At 35.7% G+C, this 20034-nt stretch overlaps 1 protein-coding gene across 1 annotated transcript in view; it reads right to left on the bottom strand.

Moving 5' to 3' along the window:
- LOC128234555 (molybdenum cofactor sulfurase-like) overlaps positions 1–20034 on the bottom strand; it is a 59025-nt gene that overhangs the window by 6186 nt on the left and 32805 nt on the right. The window contains 12 exon segments of the mRNA XM_052948832.1: positions 340–444; positions 1280–1389; positions 3325–3450; positions 4144–4274; positions 5318–5402; positions 6483–6645; positions 7074–7473; positions 7476–7648; positions 8221–8337; positions 14444–14643; positions 16033–16112; positions 17140–17263. Of these exon segments, the coding sequence (XP_052804792.1) occupies positions 340–444; positions 1280–1389; positions 3325–3450; positions 4144–4274; positions 5318–5402; positions 6483–6645; positions 7074–7473; positions 7476–7648; positions 8221–8337; positions 14444–14643; positions 16033–16112; positions 17140–17263 (1814 nt within the window).

Below are 20034 nucleotides of genomic sequence, written 5' to 3'. Positions count from 1 at the left end.
AATAGAAGTGAGCAAAGTATTAAATGGGAGATAACTCTGCAAGAAGGTGCCCAAGAGTTGATATTCCAACATGGTGCACAACTTCACATGGCCATCATATCAATGTTTGAAGTTTTATTCAATTCTTTCCTATGCTTTGGACAAACCTTTTCTAAAAATTTCAAAGTATACAGGGAGATAACTCTGCAACAAGAGTTATAATTCTTGCACTATGCATAATTTCTCATGGTCATCTATAAATGTTCAAAGTTTCAATCAAAACAACTATACATGTCTCCCTCCGTCAAAGGGGAGACTAACAACCTTTTGATTTAGATCATTATTGTAGGAATTACCCACCTTCCTTCCCCTCCAACTTGCGAGAGTTCTCAAAGGTTCCTTGTTTCTCTCCCCTGTTGCTTGGTCAAAACATACCATCTGGCACCGTGAACATGCTCCCTGGCTCTGAAATGGATGATATATAAATATATCTGATAAAATCATCAGCAGTCAACTGTATAAAACTAGTTTTTCCATTTGGTAAAAGTCAGCATAAATGTTTAATGATTGGTCAATATTTTTTTAATCATTATTTCAAACCAATCATATCATTCAAATGTGGTATCTACACTTAAGATAAAATGTGGACCGCTTATCCAAGTTATATAAAAATTTGCTGCTGGTGCCCAAATGCTGAGGACTCTGGTGGGGGGAGAACATATTTCTGGCAAGTCAAGAGAACAAAGCAGGATCAGTTATTTGAAGACTGACGTGCAACCAAGTGCCTTAACAAGCCCCCTCTGTAATACTCTCTGTGTAACTTAATAATGTGACATGCATTTATTTTTAAGTTAACTTTTTCAGATAGATGGTCACATTCTATAATCAATGTAAAGGATACCAACGTAAAGGATACCAATGTAAAGGATACCGGTAAGATAAAGCCAGAAACACATTTCTTTTAGAAATTTGTTGCTATGAATTCTTTGTCTTTGACATAATTGCATTTTCACCTTATTTACGAGAAACATTTTAGATTTCATGCGTCAAACTGGTTGTGTCATTCAATTACTGGTAAGATTATGCCACCAGATTTGGGCTGAAGCATCATGATTTGTTATTTTTAACCTATCTGAAATGTAAAAAGTTTGTAGTAAATTCTAATTTAATCTACACAGGAGCAACTGCTGTATAAAATCCAGACACCACAAGGTTTCCACGGAAATGATCAACTAGATTCTCAGTTTCTGAAATAAAACACAGGAGCAACTGCTGTATAAAATCACATCAAACAGTTTACCACAAACTGGAGTGATCCAATCTGTACAGTTTTCCATGTGTCTTCTTCAAATGGAGTTGATCCAGACACCACAAGGTTTCCACGGAAACGATCAAGTAGATTCTCAGTTTCTGAAATAGAACAATGTCAGTACAAAGCAAGTTAACATTGCTCTTCAGAAGACATGGTTACATTCAACCATGGTTTAAGCTTTCTGTAAGGCAGGGGGGCCTTTATTATGTTCCTCATAAATTGAAATATTGTTTGTCACAGTTTAACTATTTTTCTCTTTATTTGTATGAATATTCTAGACATAGGAATGGAGAACAAAGAAATTAATTCCATATGTGTAAATCTTAAATGTTTAAGATATTAAGAGTTACGATTAAAATCCTTGGTTTAACATGGTCTATAGGATAGGAACAGACTCCCGTTTTTAGCTTGTCTGCTTTTTACAGAAGAACAGTCTTGGTTTTGTCATAGTCATGGTGTTATTTGGCTTTGGCATCAGTGAACAAAAACATTAAACTAGGAGATAACTAACAAGAGCTGTCGAAAGACAGCGCGCTCGACTACGCCGCTTTGACTTGGAAGTGAATACAATAACAATGTAATATGTGCCTGTCAAAAGCAATAAAACAATCAAATTAAAAAGTGAACAAGAATCGCAATGTGACAAAACCAGGTTTTTTAATGATTGGCAGAAGAGGTTCAGTTTCAACTGCCTTCTTCTATTTTTTGTAACAGTGACCTTGATCTTAAGGGCCCCAAACGCAATCCTATGAAAATCCTCCATAAACTCTTCCTACATATCAAGTTTGGTCACAATGTGTCAACCATAACTGAAACAGTAAACTATTTTTAGTAACTGACCTTGACCCTAGGGGACCAAAAGGCAATCCATGAAAGCTCTGCATAAACCTGTCCTATATACCAAGTTTGGTCACACTATGTCAACCCTTACTTGAGTCATTCAGTACTAACCATATTTCTTTTTTTAACAACAGTGACCTTGACCTAGACCATAGTTCTCGGGGCCCAAAACACAATCTCAGGAAAGGTCTCTATAAACTCTTTCTATATACCAAGTTTGGTCACAATATGTAGACCCTTACTTAAGTTATTCAATACCAACCCTTTTTCTATTAATAGAAACCTTGACCTTGATCGGGCCTCAAAAGCATTTCCATAAAAGGTCTCCAAAAACTCTTCGTATATACCAAGTTTGGTCTCTTTATGTCAAACCTAGCTAAAATTATTTGATACATAAGGTGACTTTGATGCTGCCCTCCCACCAGCCCACCCGAACAATGACGCAAGTCATTCAAATAACTTAATTTCCCTTTATGAAAATGTGGTTAAGAATATAAAAATGTGCCTTTCAAAAGAATTTAAAATAAAATTTAAAAAAAAAAATAATAAAAAAAATCAAGGGTCATAATTTGTATTTAGGGTTAAAATGGAGTTATGATTCTTGTTGTAAGTTGGTAGTCAATGATTTTGCATGTTATTAAGTTTATTGAATGAAAGGTATAGAAGTGATTTTATTAAAATCCCAACTTGCCCTTAACTTTAACTTGCCCTAAAACTTTAACCTAAGTCAATCAGGGGCCATAACTTGTATTAAGGATAATATGGAGTTATGTAATCTCATTGTGTGATGGTCCTGAACAATTGTGTGAAATATTAAGTCAATTGAACGAAGGGTATAGAAGCGTTTAATAAATATCCTAACCTGCCCTAAAACTTTAACCTAAGTTCCATAGTCAATCAGGGGCCATAATTTGTATAAACGATAATATGGAGTTATCTAACCTCATCATGTGATGGCCCTAAACAACTGTGTGAAGTATTCAGTCAATTAAATGAAGGGTATTGGACTTATAATTGAAAATCACAACTTGCCCTAAAACTTTAACCAGACACTGATGCTGGGGCGAGTAGTATCTATAGCCCTCCTTATTCTTCGAATGGTCAAGCTAAAAATGAAACTTGAACACATGTTGCCAGAGACAATACACACTTGTATGAATACCACTATCACCTACATACCAACACAAACCTACCAATTATTTTACTGCAATCTTCGGCAGCCATTCTGTCCTGTAATGTGGCCACACTGGCCTTGTTTAACAGCAAGTACTGGGACTCATTGGCCAGGGACAGACGTCCTTCCCCCTCCTTGGGAGATCCTGAAATAGCAATGATAAAGATGGAAATGATATTATATTTTGACAGAGTACACAATATAACTACTGTTTGCAAATATATGAAACATGCTTAACAATCAGTTACACAAAGTATATTGCAATGCCATTTTTATACTGAAGTGATGGTCAAATTGAACCGAACACCAGCTTTGAACAGTCGGCATCAACTCTTCAAAGAATATTCTGTCACTGGCCTTTTTTGTGAGCAAAATTCAAAACTACAATTAAATTTGTCAGTTAATGTGAGCCAGTGCTATCTATACATGTATGGATGCTTTCTGCCGGCATGAGCCTGCTTCTTCAGTAGTTAGTTCCATCAGATACTGGGAGGTACATGCTAACTTGCTTGGTGGCAGTCATGCATTTTCTTTCCGATGGGAAGTTGATCGACAGGCTAAAGAAGTTGCACTTAAAATTCATTTGCAAACAAAAGAACAATACCCTGTGTGATATTGACCAAAAATAAGAAACATCATTTGAATTTAAATAGGAGTTATGACTGCCAACAGCAAATTATAAGAAGAATGAGTGAAGCTATAAAAAAGTTGCAAAAAATTGGATATATGGATGACAGTAACTTGCTTACTAAACATTACAAAGGTACAAATGTATGTTTACATGTGAGTACCCTCCTTATTCTTTTAATAATTGAGGCAAAACTTATATCAATCCTACCATCACTGGAACTTTTCAGTTTCGAGGTTCTTGCATCATTGGCTGTTTGATGGACTAGTCTACAACCAGGACGACACAGGGCCTCACTCAACCAATCTGCTACAGCGTCCCCACAGTCAGAGCTAGACACCCTGTGTTGAAAGTTAAATAATAAGTCATTGCTGTATTGCACAAGATAACATCTGTACCAGTCTACAACCAAAATGGCAGTTTTACTCAACCAGTCTGCAGATAAGCATTGCCATAGCCTATACTAGAAACTCTGAAGTTTAATAAGCTGACAATTTGTGCTTAATAAGTTGTTTTTTTTCTCTTCTTTGCAGAACAGTTTGGCTTTTTTGCTTCAAAAAATGAGCAACACATTACAGCACTGATTTCTACTGAATGACAGCATTTGTTGTATTGATGATTATTTATTTATTCTTCTAGGAAGTTTGTGCACCGCCAAAATGACAGAACGACAAAATAAGAGCACAAGAAGACCAGATTTTGATACGAGCTGGATTCATATGTTTGAGTGTTTGTGGGGCTACAGTATTTGTCGTTTGGAAAACACCAGAACAAGATGGCAGAAATCAGCCACCATACTTATTTTTCTTCTTTTCTTTAAGAATCTTAATAAGTTTTGTCACAATTTTTTTCAAAATATCGTAAATCTGATTCTTTATGTCTAAAACTGCTAAATCAATGCCATTAAATCACTTCAAAACTGTAACGAAAACGATGCATATAATTCTCACAAGTTTCAATAAGCAAAATTTCCACCCCTATTGCAGTTTTTCAGATGAATATATCATATATCCAATGAGGGGAACCATTTTTGGAATACCTATGATAGTGCAAGAACAACACTTGTGATTGGTCAAACCACATTTTGTCATGGTAAAGTGAATGTGACATTGATGCAACTGCTGTTGTAGCAGCAGATTTCATACTACATGTACGTACAATTATATTGAAAGTGCTATTTTCAACATTGTGGTTGGATTCTCCTGGAGAAAATCTGCAAACAATGCCTGTAAATATAAAAATTAAGTACATGAAATTATTTGGTCAGTGCACAGATAATTCTGAAGGTCTTCAGACTTCACTTACCGTGCACTGACCGGATGTTTTCACACACGGTTTAACATTGTTTAACAGCAGCACAAAGACATTGAATGTTTAAGTGTACCTATCTCCGCAAACCTTGCTGTTGCACATACTGGATTCTGCGACATCTCCCTCCTGTGCCAATGCAAGATGTATGCTCTCCATTTCTGCAATAATAAAAACAGACAAATCATTTTGCAGACATTGTCAATTTGGTTCTTAACAACCTTGTCATAAATTCAGTGAAATTTGATTTTAATCCCTTGTTGAGCGGTTGATTGTAACAAGAGTGCTGTGGAGCAAACAATCTCATTTTCATTGTACCAGTATTCTTTTTCAATTTGGCAGAGCCTTGTTGTTTAACATAAGCAGTGCATTTCCGTATGTATTATCACTTTGACACTTGAACTTGAAGAATGTTCGTCAACATGGGCAAATGTGTGTGTATTTTCAGATGAAAACAGGGCACAACTAAACAATTATTAAAACATGAGTTATGAGCCTTGATTTACATGTGAGTGTTGTCACTTGCAACTTACGTACCAAGTTTCCTTGAATACCTTGAGTTATGGCAGAGGTAAATATTTTTGCATGCTGCCGCATAAGACTCAGTCATTTGATAGGAATGACCTCAAGCTTTGGTGTTGTATGACCAAAAATACATTAAGTGACATTAAACCTAAATAATTTATTTTTTCTTCAGATTTATCAAAGGGGTCACTCCGACCAATGATACAACATAAAATAAATATGCATAACTGAAGTTTAAAAATGTAAGAACATCTTGAAAGGCCTAAATAGACTTACATTGTAAGCTCAACATCTTTGATTTGATTGATGTATGGAGTACAAAAAACATGCCAAGAAAAGTACCCAAATGAAAAGTTTCAACAAAGTCATGCAGATAACCCTGTACCTTTCAATAACAATCAGAATTCTTATCTGAACATGCGTATAGTTGACGGAATTTATTCAAGTTTCCAAATGTATCCCAAAAACATCTCAACACAGTACTCTGGTCCACTGACTAACAAGTCATTTGAAGGGAATGCACTCCATCAGCAGTACAGTCCCTATTAACTGTACATAGTGTTGATCAGTGGACTGGTGTACTGTGTTAATATTTATTGGGGATCTGGACATCTCCATTAGCAAGACAAATTTCTCATTAACAATTAAAGATGTCTAACTCTACACAATTTGCGGCTGTAATATGTAGCTTATATCGAGAATAAGACAACATCTACCAGGGAAGTCCAGGGTGAGCAGGCCGTGTTCAAGGTCAATAGAAGGCTTGAGAAGACAAAGTCTATATTCCCTCTTTTGACTCATGGCAATACCGGTTTCCGTGACGATCATCCACTCTCTGTCATAAAGTAAGCCTCTGTCTGACACAGGCCATCTATCAACCTGAAAAGTAAGAAAATGGTCGGCTTCATAAATGGCAGTGACCTCATGTATGTATACCAGTTTCCATGACATTCTTTCATTCCCAGTACACCTAACCTCTTTCTGGTTATGGCCAAATTTATTTGATGTAAGAAATAAAAACAAGATATCCTTGCTTAAAAGCATGTATTATATTTCTGTACTTGTAAATACCGGTTACTATGATTATCATTACTTCTAAAATAAAATGCCTACAAATTACATCAAATATATATGTTTAAATATTTATCTCTGCTATGTTTGTAACAATGTTAAGAACTTGGTCAGTATGGGCTAATGCTAATACACCTGCTTATGACAATAAATACCCCGTATGCAATAATCAAATGTTTCTAGAAATAATATCATACAGGTTTTACACATGCAAATAAGACCAACAACACAGTTACCTTAAATGCAGCGCAGGATTTGACTGGATATAAGAAAATGTCAGTGAGAACGCAGCCTTCAGTTGTATCATAGAACACTTCCAAATCTGTTTCATTGATTTCTTCTTTTTCATGCTCTTTTGTATTATCTTTGTTAAATGTTCTGTAAGATTTTTCTTCAGCTGTTGGTTTCTGTTTTATAATATGAGCACAATTCTTTCCTTGCATTTCTTGTACCTTGGTGTTAACTGTATTTTTTTTAGCAATTAAAGTATCATTAGTCTTCTCATGGATAGATTCTGGAATGAACAATGATCTGCTTTCTTCATCTTTAGTACCAAAAGAGACATCAAATTCCTGAGTAAAGCCCACACTTTCTTCATTTCTTTGCATTTGTTCATCTAAAGATTTGTCTGGTTTCAAATTTCCCCACTCCAGTAGACTGGTTTATCTGTTCTCTCCATGAAGCAGTCAACAATGAACTGAAGGCATTTCTGGGCATCTTCCAGAGTAGACATATAACCAAACGACACCCGCACAGCCCCTGTAGGTCGTCCATCCAGAAGGTCTTTGTCATCACCACACACATGACCTGCCTGAAAAGTTTCAAACATTTTACATTTAAAATTAATATTCACTCATTCATTCGCTTTGGCTGATCAAATATGTGACCATTATTCAGCCTTGAAGAAGAAAAAACATATTTACAGATATTGTCATAGCTTCAGTGTTGCTGTCGGCCTTGCTTTATTTATCATTCAAATCCTCAAAAACCATCATTCAAATTTAAAAAGAAACTTGATACACATGTTGCCATAGATATTTTGCAAATGTATAACAAGGCCTATAGTTCTGGCTATAATAAATGTCAAGTAATGCCCCTATTTTGACTGAAAAAGAACAGATGAGTGCTCACATTTGTTCCATGGCTAGAGATGGACACTTTATTGCATTTCTAACCAGCTTACCTACAATTAAACTTTTCAGAAATCCATTTGATTACAACTAATGTAGCTTACAAGACTATAAAGTCTCTGAATGACGACAATGACCCAACCCCAATGTAAAAATACAACGACTCTATGACCACACCCTGCTGTAACAATACCAGGATTCTTTCTATGAAAACATGTAAGATTAAAATGCTTATGACATAATACACACTTACATCAAAGTTTTCCCTGATTTGTGTGTCGGTGAGCCGGAGGTACTTCTGACATGCCCCCATGTTACAGAAGCAACCAGTTCTCAGATGGATACTGTATAGCTGGGCTAACTTGTCCACCTAAAACAAACAGACAGGTAACAGTTAGGAGCTATAATAGACATCCCTTTTAGGATGGGCAATATTTCTAACATCAACCTAGAATTCAGGTAACAGTTAGGTGCTATGATAAATATCCCTACAGGATGGGCAATATTTCTAACATCAACCTAAAATTTAGGTAACAGTTAGGTGCTATGATAGATATCCCTATAGGATGGGCAATATTTCTATCATGCACCTAGAATTCAGGTAACAGTTAGGTGCTATGATAAATATCCCTATAGATGGGCAATATTTCTATCGTGCACCTAGAATTCAGGTAACAGTTAGGTGCTATGATAGATATCCCTATAGGATGGGCAATATTTCTATCATGCACCTAAAATTTAGGTAACAGTTAGGTGCTATGATAAATATCCCTATAGGATGGGCAATATTTCTATCATGCACCTAGAATTCAGGTAACAGTTAGGTGCTATGATAAATATCCCTATAGGATGGGCAATATTTCTATCATGCACCTAGAATTCAGGTAACAGTTAGGTGCTATGATAAATATCCCTAAAGATGGGAAATATTTCTATCATCAACCTAAAATTTAGGTAACAGTTAGGTGCTATGATAGATATCCCTATAGATGGGCAATATTTCTATCGTGCACCTAGAATTCAGGTAACAGTTAGGTGCTATAATAAATATCCCTATAGATGGGCAATATTTCTATCGTGCACCTAGAATTCAGGTAACAGTTAGGTGCTATGATAAATATCCCTATAGATGGGCAATATTTCTATCGTGCACCTAGAATTCAGGTAACAGTTAGGTGCTATAATAAATATCCCTATAGATGGGCAATATTTCTATCATGCACCTAGAATTTAGGTAACAGTTAGGTGCTATGATAGATATCCCTACAGGATGGGCAATATTTCTATCATCAACCTAGGATTCAGGTAACAGTTAGGTGCTATGATAAATATCCCTATAGGATGGGCAATATTTCTATCATCAACCTAGAATTCAGGTAACAGTTAGGTGCTATGATAAATATCCCTATAGGATGGGCAATATTTCTATCATGCACCTAGAATTTAGGTAACAGTTAGGTGCTATGATAGATATCCCTACAGGATGGGCAATATTTCTATCATCAACCTAGGATTCAGGTAACAGTTAGGTGCTATGATAAATATCCCTATAGATGGGCAATATTTCTATCATGCACCTAGAATTCAGGTAACAGTAAGGTGCTATGATAGATATCCCTACAGGATGGGCAATATTTCTATCATCAACCTAGAATTCAGGTAACAGTTAGGTGTTAAGATAGATATCCCTATAGATGGGCAATATTTCTATCATGCACCTAGAATTCAGGTAACAGTTAGGTGCTATGATAGACATCCCCTTTAGGATGGGCAATATTTCTATCATCAACCTAGGATTCAGGTAACAGTTAGGTGCTATGATAGACATCCCCTTTAGGATGGGCAATATTTCTATCAGCAATCTAGAATTCAGGTAACAGTTAGGTGCTATGATAGACATCCCCTTTAAGATGGTCAATATTTCTATCATGCACCTAGAATTCAGGTAACAGTTAGGTGCTATGATAGACATCCCCTTTAAGATGGGCAATATTTCTATCATCAACCTAGAATTCAGGTAACAGTTAGGTGTTATGATAGATATCCCTATAGATGGGCAATATTTCTATCATGCACCTAGAATTAAGGTAACAGTTAGGTGCTATGATAAATATCCCTATAGATGGGCAATATTTCTATCAGCAACCTAGAATTAAGGTAACAGTTAGGTGCTATGATACATATCCCCTTTAGGATGGGCAATATTTCTATCACACAAAGTAGAATTTACCTATCAGTTAGGTGCTATGATAGACATCCCCTTTAAGATGGTCAATATTTCTATCATGCACCTAGAATTCAGGTAACAGTTAGGTGCTATGATAGACATCCCCTTTAAGATGGGCAATATTTCTATCATCAACCTAGAATTCAGGTAACAGTTAGGTGTTATGATAGATATCCCTATAGATGGGCAATATTTCTATCATGCACCTAGAATTCAGGTAACAGTTAGGTGCTATGATAAATATCCCTATAGATGGGCAATATTTCTATCAGCAACCTAGAATTAAGGTAACAGTTAGGTGCTATGATACATATCCCCTTTAGGATGGGCAATATTTCTATCATGCACCTAGAATTCAGGTAACAGTTAGGTGTTAAGATACATATCCCCTTTAGGATGGGCAATATTTCTATCATGCAACCTAGAATTTAGGTAACAGTTAGGTGCTATGATAAATATCCCCTTTAGGATGGGCAATATTTCTATCATGCACCTAGAATTCAGGTAACAGTTAGGTGTTAAGATACATATCCCTATAGGATGGGCAATATTTCTATCATGCACCTAGAATTCAGGTAACAGTTAGGTGCTATGATAGATATCCCCTTTAGGATGGGCAATATTTCTATCATGCAACCTAGAATTCAGGTAACAGTTAGGTGCTATGATAGATATCCCCTTTAGGATGGGCAATATTTCTATCATGCAACCTAGAATTAAGGTAACAGTTAGGTGTTATGATAAATATCCCCTTTAGGATGGGCAATATTTCTATCATGCACCTAGGATTCAGGTAACAGTTAGGTGTTAAGATACATATCCCCTTTAGGATGGGCAATATTTCTATCATGCACCTAGGATTCAGGTAACAGTTAGGTGCTATGATAAATATCCCTACAGGATGGGCAATATTTCTATCATGCACCTAGAATTAAGGTAATAGTTAGGTGCTATGATAGATATCCCCTTTAGGATGGGCAATATTTCTATCATGCACCTAGAATTAAGGTAACAGTTAGGTGCTATGATAGACATCCCCTTTAGGATGGGCAATATTTCTATCATGCAACCTAGAATTAAGGTAACAGTTAGGTGCTATGATAGATATCCCCTTTAGGATGGGCAATATTTCTATCATGCAACCTAGAATTAAGGTAACAGTTAGGTGCTATGATAGATATCCCCTTTAGGATGGGCAATATTTCTATCATGCAACCTAGAATTTAGGTAACAGTTAGGTGCTATGATAGATATCCCCTTTAGGATGGGCAATATTTCTATCATGCAACCTAGAATTAAGGTAACAGTTAGGTGCTATGATAGATATCCCTATAGGATGGGCAATATTTCTATCATGCAACCTAGAATTTAGGTAACAGTTAGGTGCTATGATAGATATCCCCTTTAGGATTGGCAATATTTCTATCATGCACCTAGAATTAAGGTAACAGTTAGGTGCTATGATAGACATCGCCTTTAGGATGGGCAATATTTCTATCATGCACCTAGAATTAAGGTAACAGTTAGGTGCTATGATAGATATCCCCTTTAGGATGGGCAATATTTCTATCATGCACCTAGAATTAAGGTAATAGTTAGGTGCTATGATAAATATCCCCTTTAGGATGGGCAATATTTCTATCATGCACCTAGAATTAAGGTAATAGTTAGGTGCTATGATAGACATCCCCTTTAGGATGGGCAATATTTCTATCATGCAACCTAGAATTAAGGTAACAGTTAGGTGCTATGATAGATATCCCCTTTAGGATGGGCAATATTTCTATCATGCACCTAGAATTAAGGTAACAGTTAGGTGCTATGATAGACATCGCCTTTAGGATGGGCAATATTTCTATCATGCACCTAGAATTAAGGTAACAGTTAGGTGCTATGATAGATATCCCCTTTAGGATGGGCAATATTTCTATCATGCACCTAGAATTAAGGTAACAGTTAGGTGCTATGATAGACATCCCCTTTAGGATGGGCAATATTTCTATCATGCAACCTAGAATTTAGGTAACAGTTAGGTGCTATGATAGACATCGCCTTTAGGATGGGCAATATTTCTATCACGCAAACTAGAATTTAGGTAATAGTTAGGTGCTATGATAGACATCGCCTTTAGGATGGGCAATATTTCTATCATGCACCTAGAATTAAGGTAACAGTTAGGTGCTATGATAGATATCCCCTTTAGGATGGGCAATATTTCTATCACGCAAACTAGAATTTAGGTAACAGTTAGGTGCTATGATAGACATCGCCTTTAGGATGGGCAATATTTCTATCATGCAACCTAGAATTCAGGTAACAGTAAGGTGCTATGATAGATATCCCCTTTAGGATGGGCAATATTTCTATCATGCACCTAGAATTAAGGTAACAGTTAGGTGCTATGATAGACATCGCCTTTAGGATAGGCAATACTTCTATCATGCACCTAGAATTAAGGTAACAGTTAGGTGCTATGATAGACATCGCCTTTAGGATAGGCAATATTTCTATCATGCAACCTAGAATTAAGGTAACAGTTAGGTGCTATGATAGACATCGCCTTTAGGATGGGCAATATTTCTATCATGCACCTAGAATTAAGGTAACAGTTAGGTGCTATGATAGACATCGCCTTTAGGATAGGCAATATTTCTATCATGCAACCTAGAATTAAGGTAACAGTTAGGTGCTATGATAGATATCCCCTTTAGGATGGGCAATATTTCTATCACGCAAACTAGAATTTAGGTAACAGTTAGGTGCTATGATAGACATCGCCTTTAGGATGGGCAATATTTCTATCATGCACCTAGAATTAAGGTAACAGTTAGGTGCTATGATAGACATCGCCTTTAGGATAGGCAATATTTCTATCATGCACCTAGAATTTAGGTAACAGTTAGGTGCTATGATAGATATCCCTATAGGATGGGCAATATTTCTATCATGCACCTAGAATTTAGGTAACAGTTAGGTGCTATGATAGATATCCCTATAGGATGGGCAATATTTCTATCATGCACCTAGAATTCAGGTAACAGTTAGGTGCTATGATAAATATCCCCTTTAGGATGGGCAATATTTCTATCACGCAAACTAGAATTTAGGTAACAGTTAGGTGCTATGACATCCCCTTTAGGATAGGCAATATTTCTATCACGCAAACTAGAATTTAGGTAACAGTTAGGTGCTATGACATCCCCTTTAGGATGGGCAATATTTCTATCACGCAAACTAGAATTTAGGTAACAGTTAGGTGCTATGACATCCCCTTTAGGATAGGCAATATTTCTATCACGCAAACTAGAATTTAGGTTACAGTTAGGTGCTATGATAGATATCCCTATAGGATGGGCTAAATTCTGACAGGTTCAAATGCTAAAGCAGTTACACTGATAGCATACAAGTGGGCAAACCCATAGGCCTAGAATGAACAATTGGGTGCTACTCATTTGATAATTTGATAAGTAAGCATCATTTTGATCCTAAGCGCCCTGCACTAGAGCATGATTATTATTTCACAGTGATATGAGCATCTTTAGTGCAGTAAATAAAGCATGCTTGTGTTAATGTTTAAGCTAATTTGCGCCTGTTGTCACAGATATTCATAATAAATTCCTGGTTACACTTTCTCCCTGCATTCAGAAATTCATTCTCAAATTTTATAGACCAAGGTCCACTTGCATTGACCTTGAGGCTTATGGTGCAACACAAGCTGTTAATGTTGGGCTCAAATGTAACCAACTGCACAAGTTGCATCTGTGGAGGATTGAACCCACGAGCCCACACTCTACATGAGGGCACTTGACTGCATCATTATAAAAGGAAACTCAACAGCAAAAAAGAGTAAGTGATTCTATATACATAACAAATAATCGGCTAAACTTGTCCAACAAGAATAACCAATCGGGTGATATTTAGGTGTAATGGAAGAAAGCTCTTAAAAGTTGGCTTTATTTTGATAAGTCTACTTCATGATGGCACCTTAGCCCCGGGGAAAGTATGTTTATAAATGTGGGCTAATAGGAACATCCAAGGGAAGTTATCATTGTTACTGACAAGCAAAACTAGAGGAGTTGTATATCCTGGTTCCCTGAACAGCTCACCAGTTTGGACTCCAAGGTCACTTAATGATAATACAAATGTCTGTATACTTTGAATTCTAAATCAACTGTGTAAATTAAATCAAATCAGACATGTTGTCAGATATCATGTTGTATACAGAAATATTATTGGTTTTATGTAGTACCTCAGCAAAGCCAATATATTTTCCATTAGCTCTGAGAAGGTTGAAGCTAACAATGGCTCCCTGGGTGTGCGCGTCTTGAAATCCTCCATCACAGTAGACCTCTGCAACCTGGCAACCACTACCATGGTAACAGGAGGTCAACTTGTGGTGGAAATACTGGGCCAAGGTGAAGGTCAACTCTGATATATCTGCCATACCACCTGTAATTTGTTGACATATTTTGACATTTCTCCAGACACTCTCATGTCATATTATAGTGACAGACATTGAACATTTTAAGTTTGTGGGAAATATTAAAAAACTGCCTGTCACAATGGTTAAAGGTCGTAAAAAGTTCAAAATAAACAAACTGCCTGTAATGACCGATCTCCTACTCATTGATCTCCCTTGATAAGAACAGATATCTGCTGACAAGTACACAAAATAGCTTAGTTTTTAAGATATAATTCCTCATTGTCATGTCAGCTTGTTTAAGTTAAAAGATACATGAGAGATAAAAATATTTGAAATAAAGGTATTATTATCTGAGTCGTGGGAATTTGAAAACCATGATGTGATATGCATGACAGCAATGACTAGTTACAGCTAGTGATGTTCCGATGATCGATTATAATCGAAAATCGATTGGTTGGGCCTGAAATCGGTGACAATCGATTGTATTTGGTTATAATCAATCATCGAAAAAAATTGAAAAAAAATATAAGTAAGTGTTCAGACGTTATCTTTAACAAATTGGCAGATGCAAGCCACAATGAGCAAGTAAAAATGAACTATTTTTGATATAACACTTAATAACTTCAATCATAGACATAACGTATATGCATATAATGATTAAGAGTTTAATAATGTGCATGAATAAAACTTCACTTTAGGTTTTATCTAGTATTTTAAAAAAAACGATTGTACTATCGATAATCGGTTACTTGAGTGGAACCGATTATTGATTGTAAAATTGGAACCGATTCCCAACACTAGTAACAGCAAAGGGAAGACACCACAATGGCACTATGTGGGGTTGGAGACCTGACTGATTGACTGTGGAGCTTGTTGTTGAGTATGTCGCTACAGATCAGTATAATATGATTCAATTATGCGATAGTATCATAAAACAGTCACAAGTCATAATTACTTGAGAGAATAATTATATTTTTCAAACTTCGTTAAGTAATGTATGTAAATGAAAATGCCATGCAAACCACAGGAATGAGTACAAGAGTGTTGGGAACATTGTTATCACACATGGCACATCACCATTAACTGAAATGATAGGTATTGTCCTGATGTTCTTCACATGTTTCTATTCTTTCTCAGGCGCATTCCAGTTGATTTTTGCTAATAAACCTGCAGATTTATTGCCCTTCATTGTTCTTCCCAAAACATAACACTAGAAAAATAAAAAGCCTAAAGTAAACTCTGTCAAATAATAATGATTGTTATTCTTCAGGTACTTACCAATCTTTTAAACCACTTCATTTAATTAGCCAAGTATGCACAATCTGCATTTAAATGTTTACTTGAGGAAGATAAAAATTGAGGGGGATGAGTAAAAAACAAAGACATGAGAACATATTAACAATTCCATAATTTACCTGGGAAAAACTTGAACAATGTATCCAAGCCATGTCTCAGCGCTATGATATCCAGAAAAGCAATTGTGCCATCTTCAAACCTGGGAGAATAAGTATACTAAAAAGCTGTAAATTTAGGTAAAAATAAATTGAGGAAATAGTACTAAAATAGTACTAATCTTTTTAACAAACAATTTTATCCATTCATGTATAAACTGTGTGTTACAAAATGCTATACAGCAATCAGTCACGTTTTTTTATGATTTTTCACACACTATATTTGTCACAGGAAAATACAAACAAACTCATATTGCCACTTTAATTTAAATTTATACAAAAGTGTTTAAGGAGTAACTTTACTAATTTTACTATTATACTACTGTTACTGCTGCTGTTACTATACTACTAATGCTGCTGCTTCTGCTGCTGCTGTTGCTGCTACTGCTTCTACTTACAATACTATTAATAAGAACTTACAGTTGTCTGTTTTAATCTATGGGAATTGTAACTCAAAATTTCCTAATCTACTAAGTATCATGTAAAATGTTTAATGGTATTTCATTTCAAGTCAATGTTTAGAGTTTATCCTCACTGCCTTGGACCCCTACAGGCTATGAAAATATTGCAACTTTTTTTGTTTAAAGTTAAGATACATTTGTTTATATTTTGCCAATTCATTGAGTAGAAATTGAAGTAAGATATATCTGGCACAAAAACTGTACTGCACTTTGGTGCATTAAGCCTCCCTTAAGAACTTGATGAAAAAGACATCAGGCACAGTTGGTTGTTAGATGCATGGGAGATATATGTCCTTATATCTAATATCAGGGAGTTGATCAATATATTGGAGATTTTTCCAGTAGTGCAGACATATGACACTTATTGCATTAATATTAATACAACATGAGCACTGGAAACATAAAAAGACCCCAGTCTCCTTATCTCATTTGATCAACCACGCCTACTAATTACATAATTCATGACCTTGACCTACTCACCTTTCATTTACTGATGACCTTGGCTTTATGGAAAGGCTTGGTTGTCTGGCTTAATGAAATGGTATTCCACCAAAATGGTATGCCTTTTTTAATGCCATCTACAAACTATATATGACCTTGACCTACTGACCTTTCACTGATATATGACCTTGACACATGGAATCGCTGGGTTGGCAGGCTGACTGACACCGTCCCTCCTCCAAAATATGTCTTCTTAAGTGCTTTGACAGAACTGTTTTTTACTATAAGGGCACCTGAAATAAGATATAAAATTATAATTATAAGAAATTAACAACAATAGTATTAACTGATGTTAAGTAAAAGAAGCTTGTCACACTAACAACTGACAGTTTATAGTGTAACAGTCCGCTGTAGGCGGATGTGCGTTCATAAAAATATTTCGTATAAAACAGAAGTACGTTCGTAGTACGGATGTTAACTTGGTTGGTAATATGCAAATTAGCAAAGCCCGGGCTATGTGAGAATAGAGAAGTTAGTGTATATAAAGACCAGTGGACCCCTTCAGGGTCGAGCATGCTTTTCCCTGAAGGTATTTGTTGGTGTTTGTTTCATTACGCCAGAAAGCTCGACTATCTGATGTTTGTTTGTTTGACGAGCACATTACAATAGTATATTAATTTTAGCTGTGCGATAAACATTCTGTTTAACAGAGACAAATTTAATAAAAATGATATTGACAAAAAAAGCAGTACTGTGACATGGGCACTAAAAGTGGGAGCCAATGCTCATCCATATCTTTTTAAGAGAATTCGGTGGCATATATCAAAAAACATTTCAGCTTGAGTAATGTGACTTGGTTTCCATTTGCTTATTGTCAATGTGAACATGTGTACCAAGGTATTGAGGTACTAACTTTTGAAGAGATATCTTGAAAGGTTTCCAAGTAATGTCCAACCATTCTGTGTTCGCATGATGGCAAAAACATCATAACACTTTTTTTTCACTTTTTGTCTTCAATAAAACTTTGAAGAACATTAAGGGTGAGAGTGATCCAGAGGAATAGGTGTTTGCCTCTCACCTAAGATGTTGTGGGCTCGATCAATCCCTACCACAGGGACTTTCACATACTGTTCTCTACAAGGAAACAGACTTGCCTGTGATTCTATAAGCTATCAGTTTTTGTCAAAATCATGCTTAAAGAATCTAGTCATATCACAGGATGTGATAAGGGCCCTGAATTAATGCATATTTAACAGTTGGAGCAGTTTGAAGGCATAGCATACTATTAAGTCAATCAGGATGATAAAATGTGTCTCATTTATACTCAACATTTTCTGTGATTTGCATTTTATTCAATGTTCTTTTTTTCAGTTACCATGTGTGAAAGTTAATGAAGGGGTTTTGATTATCAATAAATATGGTTACAAAAGTGAAGTGTACTAGACCACATCCCCATCTTCCCCAGGCGAAAGTAATATCAATAAAGACTTTCTAAAACACACCTGATATCAAGGAAGTTAACTTTTGGAATATGGATGACAGAGTTATGGTTATACATTTGGGTTCAACTATATTGCCATTAACTAAGTTCAAGTGATATCATTTTCCCTTTCCATCAACATACTTACTTAACAAAGGAGGTAATTTGGAAACAAAAGAACAGTTGTGTTTTTGTTTTAAATTGCATGCCCCTGTTGCTGTGTTTAAAGATCTTATTTAGCAGGTAGCAAATTTGTATCAAATCAAGGGAGCTAGTTTGGTACACGTATTGTTACCAGAGTTATGATTCCTGTACCACTCACAGTATCACTTTGTCATCTAATATTGCTTCAAGTCTCATTTTATTCCATACAATATTGTTCATGTTCTAATGAAAAGTAAATCCCTTTGCTGAAACATTATTATAAGGAGAACAATTAAGGGCAAGTGGGCCACAGAGTTATGGTTCTTGTAATGCCTTTTATTACATTTTTAATTTCCATTCATTTTTTTCAATATTTTGTGCTAACATTGCAATTAAGCATTTTTTCTATTCAAGGGAAGTTATTTGGTAACAATGGGACACCGGGTTACAGTTCTTATACTACACAAGTTTACAGTGCTATAAAAGTAATGATTTTTATTTCTTTGAAAACTTTTCAAGTTCTGTGAAAAATTAGTTAAATAATATTCCGCATTTTCATAACATTACAAAGGGCCATATATCTGACAATATTGAAGTTAAAGTTCCACAACTTGTCCAAAAAGCCCCTATATAATCCTTTTTTCTTTCTTTTTAACTTTAGATTTGTTAAAGATATCAATTTCATATGTTATAGGTTTGTTCACAGTAACAATATGATCTTTTACTGTATTGTCAATGATACCCTTAAACTCCAGATTTTACTACAGACAGGCAGGCAGGCAGGCAGGCAGGCAGGCAGGCAGGCAGGAAGGCAGGCAGGCAGGCAGGCAGGCAGGCAGGCAGGCAGGCAGGCAGGCAGGCAGATGGACAGATGGACTGACAGGATGATAACTACAGGCTACAAGTGTTTTCTCTGCAAGGCCAGCCCGCCTTATAATTTTAGTAAAAACTAAACTAATAAGCATTACTTTTGTGTATTGTGAACATTGTAATGTGTTGAAGTGCATCAAGAGGAGTCCATATGTACACAAATGTACATGCATTTAAATAGCGAAGTGGAAGTCTGAGGCAAATTTACAGAATGTGCAATAAGAGCTCTAAAAGCTCTAAAAACTAATGCTGAAATTTCTTTTAGAAGTCAATAAACTCCAAGTTTCAAATGACTGTTTCAAGAGAAAAGTAATTGATTAAAGGGGAGAAATTCTGGTGAAAACTGTGTGTTAATCATTTAATTTCAAAGTAATTTTAACTCACAATGGGATTTAAGTGACTTTGATTGATGCTAATTTCATAAGAAATCTCTCTCTCAAGAATTGATGCAACCAGAATTTACATTGAATTCACCACAAAAGAAAGAAATAACAGACCAATGGTTACATAATTTCTGTTTTCATTTCTAATTTAATAGTTAAGACCAGGGTATACATAGGAAATTTAAAT

The sequence above is a fragment of the Mya arenaria genome, chromosome 5, assembly GCF_026914265.1.
Source record: "Mya arenaria isolate MELC-2E11 chromosome 5, ASM2691426v1".
NCBI lineage: Eukaryota > Metazoa > Mollusca > Bivalvia > Myida > Myidae > Mya > Mya arenaria.
This window is presented reverse-complemented; position numbering and strand designations above follow the sequence as displayed.